Here is a 7,812-nt window from a genome sequence, read left to right as displayed (position 1 = left end):
CTCATCAAGCCCTGAGGCCAGGACAGGCATGACAGGCAGCTGCTTAGGAATGAAGGTGACCTGCAAGGGGAGGCGAGGGGCCGATGTGGAGGTTCCTGAACCAGCTCTGCTGTCCCCAGCAGGATGAGTCAAACCAAACCCCCTCCTTATTGTCACTGAACCTCAGTTTCATCAATGGGCAAATGAGTACAAGAGACACCTCGTCTCCCCAGGTCCTGCAGAAGCAAGACGAAGTCAGAGAGCTATTACATCAGGAACCGCTCTAGACAAGACGTAAAAAGCTTCGTTTTGTTCTCCAACATGACTAGGAGGATCTTTAGAATTTCAGGATTTTTTTTTAAAGTAAAGTAAAAAAAAAAAAAAGTAAAGTAAAATAAACAAAAAAAACACCAGATGGCTTCAAAGTACGCAAATGTTGGGCTAGTTCTCGTGACCTCCCACGGGAGACCAAGGTCTGGAGCGCAGTGGGGAGGGGAGGGGAGGGGACGGCCGGGAACCAGGGCGAGGAGCGCAGGCCTTCATGAGTCACCGCGTGCCGGATTTGGGCTCTGGGCCCCAGGGTGGAGGACCCCTTGGCGTGCGCGGTGCAGCTGCGCGGACAGCTCAGCCCGTGACACTGGGGTCGCCCCAGCTTGGCTTTGGACCTGGGGAATCCCTGTCTCCGAGTTCCGGCTCTACAGTAAAGCCCAGGATCGAATTCTGCCCCCGCCTTCGCTGCCCAGTTTTGGCAAATTCCCTTTCTATCCCCGAGGAGTCTCCGTTTTCTCATCTGTGAACCAGGCGCTGTAGTTCTCTCCTCCCAGGGCGGGGACCAGGTTGAAGGCCACCGTGTGGTGCGTCTCCGGTGCCCTGAGTGGAGTCTGGCCCGCAGGGAATACACACCAGAACCCACGTGTCATGCCCCACAACGTGCTCTGTGCCTTACACAGTATGTCTTAATCCTCACCGCTACCCGGAGGTCGGTTCCATTGTCACTCCTTTTTATAGAAGGGGAAGCAAGCACAGAGCGATCCCGCCCCTGCTCAGGGTCCCGCGTCCCTCGGTGGTTGAGGCCAGACTGCGGTCCCCCAGCCCCTCTCCAGGATCCCATGCTTGACGCGGGAGTTCCAGACCTGACTTGCGCCTGGAACCGCCCCTCTGCGGCTTTGCTGACTCCAGGGGGCCCAGTCCCCGCCGTTGTCACGACAACCGGGAGCCAATGGGGAGCAGGCAGGGGAGGAGGCCCCGCCTCGGCCCCGCCTCTGGCGGAAGGCTCCAGGTTATAAGGATCGACTGTCCAGCGGCGGGAGCCAGAGCCCAGAAGCGCCAGGCGCCCACGGAGTGCGGATTGTCCAGTAAGCGCAGAGCCCCAGAGCCGCGAAGGGTGCGAGCAGCGACCACCATGTGCGGTGAGTGTGGCGCCCGCCGGACACCCGCCCGCGGCTCTCTCCTCCGTGGCAGCCGCAGGTTCCGGCACCCCAGCCTCTAAGCGCCAGGGCCTGAGAGCCGGGCGCAGGGGACAGGGAGGAGGCGCGGGATGGAGGCGTCGATCCGCCCCGGCCCTCGAGTGGGTGTCCTTGGGTCGTGGGGAAAGGGGAATGCCTAATCTCAGTCTCAGACTTTGTGAGGGCGACCTGGCCAGGTCCACACAGAGGGGAGGAACTGGTCCTGTCCTGTCCCTCTCTTGGACCCTTGCAACACAGTGGTGTCCGCACCCCATGTCCAGTGAGGGCGCTTTTCTCCGCTTGCCCCAAGTCTCCCACAAAGGCGGCCACAAGCATCCCGGGTGCGGGGTGCTAAAATCGGCTTTCAGCGCCCGCGCCCACCGAGGAGAGGCGACCCCACCTGCGCCCTCCTGGCAGCGTCGGGTGCAGCGCCTGGTGCGCTCGGGACGGGCCTGCGCGTCTTTCTCGCTTTCCAGCTTGCACCCCTTGTCCCTAGAAGTGTTGACTCCGTGTTGCAGCCTCTTTGCTGGAACGAATTTTGGGCGAGGCACGGGAAGAAGCAGCAGTGACCACCGAGCCTCGGGCCGAAGCTGGGAGAGGGAGTCCGGGAGCGGAGCCGGGCTCTGGGCGTCCTGAATACCGCGGCTACCCGGCTCTATGCCGCGAGGTAGCGCGGCAGTGGGGAGGGCAGCCACGGCCCCGCGCGCACATCTGCAATTCCTTACTCTCCTGGCTGGGCCGCCTCCGCCGACTGGGGAGGGAGCCGGGAACTTCTGCTGGGACAAAAGGTCACTGTGCCTTTTTTTTTCCTTGAGTAGGATTCAGTTACCCATTCCAGCCTCCTGTGGCTGGAGGACCTGGTGGAACTTTTGAAGCCATGAAAGGCCTCTGTCTGACTTTGCTGAGGGCTGCTGGGTGGGGTGTGCCGGCGGTGAGCCCTGGGCGAGAGTCTGTAAAGGCCTTGTTTCAGAGGCCAGGCTCTCCTGAAAAAGTGAAAAAGGAACTACTGACCAAGGAGCAGCCTTTGGGATGCAGCCTCCCCCAGGCTGAGCAGGCATCAATTTTAATTCCTGAACTCTCAGCAAAAATCTCAGGACTCCCAGCATCATTTGCAATATGTAGGGCTGCCTGTGGGCAATCCAGGGAGAGAGATGAAGCAAAGGTAGCAGTTTTGCCAGAAGCTCTTAGGGTTTTAAACCCCTCAGTGTGGCATTCAAAGCCCGTACCCAACTGGTGACCTTAGAGCCAGACTAGTGCACCAAGACCATTGATTGCACTAGGAGGGTCCGCGCCCCCAGCACCAGCAGCTGCCCTCTTTGGCCCTGGGATGCCCTTCCGCTCCCATGATACCCCAATCCTCCATCCTGCTTCCTACTTGCATCCAGCTTTCTCCATGTCTTTCTGAGCCTAGGAGGGCTCTATGTTCCCCACCTCTCAAAATCACGAGTTTTGTTCCGCTTTCTTGAAAGGCTACACATATTTTGGCCCCTGGGGAAATGAGCTTTGACTCACAACTACCTGTGTGCTCACATTAGGGCACCCGCAGACACACGCCACCCTGCTGCCCTCAGGGGAGTCAGGCAGCCTCCATGGAAGTCCTGAACTGGAAAGTGATTTCCTTTTCAAGTAGCCAGAAGAAAGTCTCAGCTGGGGGTGTCCCTGTGCCTTTTTTTATCTCTCTGACCCTTGCCAAGCACCCCTTGTGCTGAAAAAGCTCCCGGCTCAGAGCTCACAGCAACGGCTGGTTGGAATTGAACACACTGATCTGGTCCGGTTTTTGGATGATGGGCTGTGTATGTATGGCAAGCGATACTGATTTTCCTTTTACAGTTGTTCTGCAATTAACCTGTTTAAGGTTTCAAAAATTTAGTCAGTTTTACAGAAAAACATGAAAGAAATGATTGTGCATTTGGTACAAGGGTATGGCAGAAATTGCAAAGATGCTCCTGGAATGAACCACTCACCTCTTCAGCATACGTTTGGGGAAATTGAGTCCCAGAGCAGTCTGTGCACACCTGTGTGTGAGTGAGAGTTTCTGGACATCTTTTCTCTCTCAGGGCTGGCTGTGGCCTGCCGAGATCTGCCGTCTCCAGACTGTTTCTGCAGGGGTCTGCAGGGGTCACACCAATGGCCTTTCCTTGTCAGGTACTGATGGCCATGCCCAGGGTGGCCCTGGTTCTCCCTTGTCTTCACTGCTTCTCCCACGGAAAGCTGGACCTGGCACTAGTTGGTCCCTCACACACTAGAGGGATGACTCTTGAAGTTTCAGTGCACTGAGTTTGGCTGAAATGACACGTAGGTACTTATGGGTGGTTTTGTTGACATCTAGAGTTGCTGGCATTTTGCTGACTTTCTGCCAAGACAGGTTACCATATTACCTTGCTCCTTCCTTCTTCACTCAGCCACTGGTGAATGGCTGCTCGCAGAGAGACCTTGTGTTTTCCAGGCCTGAGGCCGCGCGGGCACGATCCTTCCCTCTGAGAAAGGGCAGGGAGTTGGAAGGGCAGTCCAGAGGCCGGTCACTGACCAGGGACGGGATAACTCCTGAGGTAAATGCCATTACATAGGGCAGACCTCAGGCACAAGCTGTAGCCGGCAGCCCTGTGCCAAACCAGCAGGCACACATCTCTCTGTCTGGTGAATAAGGTTTAAACTTTATTCATTAAGTTAGTTACCAAATTAAAAATTGGGGAGATTTCATATAAGTAGGTGGGATTTTCTACTTCTCTTGAAAAAATTCAGAGAAGAGCAGCCCTGAGTCCATGTTTCTGAATAGTGTGCACTATGGCCCATGGGATGATGGGTGCAAGCTCCCCAGTTCTCCCAGCCCCTGTACAGCTGCCTCACTCACTGATGTTACCTGTTGGCTCCATGCATTGTGAGCTTGGGACCCCAGCACAGTGGAGACAGGGAGCGCTGACTTGACCAGGCAGAGAGGAGAGTACCTGGGACAGTGCCACGAAGGCCTGGTCTCAAGTATGAGCTCCACAGTGACAGGCATGCCAGGCTGAGGGCACAGCATAGGCAAGGGCATGGCAGCATGGACCGTGCATGCATGTGGATTTGACTAAAAGGGTTGTACTTCCTATCCATGAATTCTTACATCTTCCCTATTCTTCAGTGCTGAGGAAAAAAAAGACTTGGTTATGGAGAATTGGAGAATTCTTATTTTTGCTAGAAGGTAAAGCCCTTGCCTTGAATTCATCATCTTTTTTGTCTTGGTTAGTGTATTAGTTCCCTCGGGCAAATTATCACAAAGTTGCTAGTTTAAAACAACATAAATTTATTCTCTGACAGTTCTGGAGACCAGTAAGTCCAGAAATCGGCTTTACTCGGCTAAAGTCAAGTTGTCAGCAGGGCCCCAGTTCCTTTAGAGGCTCTAGGGGAGAATCTGTTCCTCGCCTCTTCCAACTTCAGGTGGCAGCTAGCTATCCTTGGCTTGTGGCTGGCTACTCCAGCCTCTGCCTCTGTGGTCACATCTCCATCTCTTCTTCCATATTGGGTCTCCCTCTGCCTCCCTCTAATAAGGACACTTGTGATTGCATTTAGAGCCCACCCAGACAATTCAGGATAATCTGTCATCTCAAGATCCTTAACTTAATCATATTTATAAATACCCTTTTTTCATATAAAGGCTATATAGAGACTCTAGTGATTAGGGCTTGCTATCTTTGGAGGCCATTAATCATCCTGTTACAGTTGGGTTCTTGCTTTCAGGTGCCCTTCCCAAGAATAGCCCAATGCTGCCAATCCCAGATGCTCAAGCCATGGCCACAAGGACATTGGCCAGAGGGCTGCTAGCATCCCCTCATCCCCATACACACACCCAAGTCCCCTGGGCCCAAGACTGTCAGACTGGACCCACCTTCAAACACCCTGTCCTTCACTGGCATGGTGCCACATACTCAGTTGTACCAAATAGATATCCGTTTCTCTAAAAGTCAGTTCCTGTGTCACATAAATGTGGCGCTCTCTGTATCCTGACTTTCATACATGCACATGCCCTTCTCGCCCATCACTTCCCTGCAGAAGCAGGCACGGTTCTGTTGCCCAGAAGAGGGGTCAGGACACACACACATAGGTTGTTTGCTTGCACGGTGGTCTTCAGGAGAGCTTGTCAGGTGCTCATAGGGCTCGCACCTGGGCTCAGCCAAGGAAACAGCCGTCCAGGGAGATGACGTGACTCTGGGGAGAGCTCATCTTTTTGTCTCAAACTTCCTCCAACCCACAGGGCCCTGTCATATTTGAAACTTCTTTCCTCCCTGTAACAGTTCAGTTCGTGACAGGTGTCTCAGAAGGGACTGGGCTGGGGTTGATGGGGCACAGACTCAGGTCACGCCCCTTGGCTCGTTACCTCTTTAAGCCACAGGAACCTCGAGAAACACAGCCCACTACTCAGTGATGTGTGGATAAATGCCTGGCACCTGGCTCTCTGGTTTGCCAGTTTCTATGGCATCATGGCTCATTTCAGGTCGTCAGTGTGAGGTCCCCGAGTATGGAGTTGGGTAGAGATGCGCACAGTTGGCTCCTGGGAGCCAGTCCTAGCAGCTCCCTCACATCAGCACCCAGAGTATGGGTCTTATGTGGGCACTCTCAGAGCGAGGCCTTTGCAATCCAGCTGTCCCAGAGGTGGGGTGGGGGGAGCTCAGCCCAGCTGCCACGCCCTCCTCCTCCCATCATCATGCCATTCCCCCATGGTGTCTTATTCATCAGGGATTTCTCAAGTTCTGAGCAACTTCGAAAATTTGTGATATGACATTAGGAAATAGTGCTTTTGAATGGGCGGATTACTTTTATATTTAGGAAAATTCACTTATAAAGGAAGATTAACTTGAGGTTACAGACACTCTTGGGAGAAAATACTGAAGATTAACTCAGTGCAGAAACAATGAAGTGATTTAATCTGATCATCTGCCTCTTTTTCGTTTTCAAAGGAAATATTTCATACTGAAAAAAAATGTCTGGCTTTTGTAATAGCCAAATTTTGGCAGTTTAAACAAGACTTATTTTTTTCTTAAAAAATTTTTTTGATACAATTTAAAGTATATGTTGCTTCCCCTTTGCTGTTGGTGAAATTCTAACTTGACAGGACACCAGGACTTTTCTATAAAAATGTAAATGCCTGGCCCACCTTACTGCAGAAGCAGCCTCCTGTCATCTCAGGGATTCTGGTGGGGTGCTAACTTTAACCCCTGGAGTTCCAAGGAGGCCTGAGACAGGGTAAGGTTGTCCCCAGAAGGGCTTACGGCCTCCTGACCCTGAGCCTGGCCTGCTTTCCCTCTGTCTGTTCATGAGACCCCCCTCTGTGGGACCTCTGCTTCCTGCTTCCTGGGTACCTCCACCTTTGTCCTCCCTTTGAGAAGAGGCAGCAGGAGTTGTCGCCTCCACTTCATGAAGAAAGTGGCATTCCCCAGACTACATGAGTGAGGATTGGACCTCCAGAGAGCCCACAGCCTCCTCTGCAGCCCTTACCCTTGGCCCAGTGGCCTTCCCTGCCTGGGGGTCTCACCCAGCAGAGTAGACTGCCCCTGCATGCCACACACATACACCACACTCTCACACGCGCGCGCACACACACACACACACACACACACACACACACACACACTTAGGAATTTTATGAGGCAGAAATCCAACTGGCCATGTCCTCTGTCTGGGCAAAGACTAATCCAATTTGGGAATTAGAATTGTATCTAATTAGACTCGGCACATGGACTAAAAGGCTCAGACCCTTCAATTCTAAGAAGCATTGGATGGTTGTGGGAAGAGCCCCCTTGGCCTGGGAAGGGTCCCCGCCTGGCTGGGCAGTGACGTAGCTCCCACAATGGAGCCCCTACCCTGTGTGTGGAACCGGGCACTGTCCACCCTCACTCACAGAGGGGGCAGGCCTTTATTAAGGAGACAGTGCTAAGAGAGATGGAGCTTTTATCCCCAAAATCTAAGCCACAGAATCAGAATGTGGACCCCAGCCTGCCCGCTGTGAACCTGACCTTGTCCCTCACCTTCTAGGTCCCAAACAACCCTGCCCCATCTGGCACCCTGCGCACTCCAGGGGTTGTACAGAACATTCCAATAGTTCAGCTCTCCTGGCCCTGGCCGTTGTGGTCATTGTCATTATCTGTCACTAGGAGGTTGGGGTGCCCTTGGAGGGATGCAGTGGGAGCCAGCCTTGCTGTGGTTGCTGGCCCTGAAAGGAGGGGGCTGGATGGGAAGAGAAAGGAGGAGTCAGAAACAACAGTGTCCTGTGCTGAGGGGACCCCCAGGGGTCAGGAGAGGGTATATCAGCATGGCCTGAGCCTGACCAATAGAGTTCAGAGGGCTGTCCCTAGGAGCCAGGTGAGCACCTTCACACAGGCCAGATCCCCTGTGTGCCAGCTGTTTCTCACCC

General features: G+C 53.8%; 1 protein-coding gene across 1 annotated transcript in view; it reads left to right on the top strand.

Annotated features, from left to right (window-relative positions):
• Positions 1–1,301: 1,301 nt before the first annotated feature.
• GFPT2 (glutamine--fructose-6-phosphate transaminase 2) overlaps positions 1,302–7,812 on the top strand; it is a 40,993-nt gene continuing 34,482 nt past the window's right edge. The window contains exon 1 of the mRNA XM_019661436.1: positions 1,302–1,388. Coding sequence (XP_019516981.1) covers positions 1,382–1,388 — 7 coding nt within the window. The 5' untranslated portion in view covers positions 1,302–1,381. The remainder of the gene's footprint in view (positions 1,389–7,812) is intronic.

Source organism: Hipposideros armiger, unplaced genomic scaffold (assembly GCF_001890085.2).
Source record: "Hipposideros armiger isolate ML-2016 unplaced genomic scaffold, ASM189008v1 scaffold_347, whole genome shotgun sequence".
NCBI classification, from domain to species: domain Eukaryota; kingdom Metazoa; phylum Chordata; class Mammalia; order Chiroptera; family Hipposideridae; genus Hipposideros; species Hipposideros armiger.
This window is presented reverse-complemented; position numbering and strand designations above follow the sequence as displayed.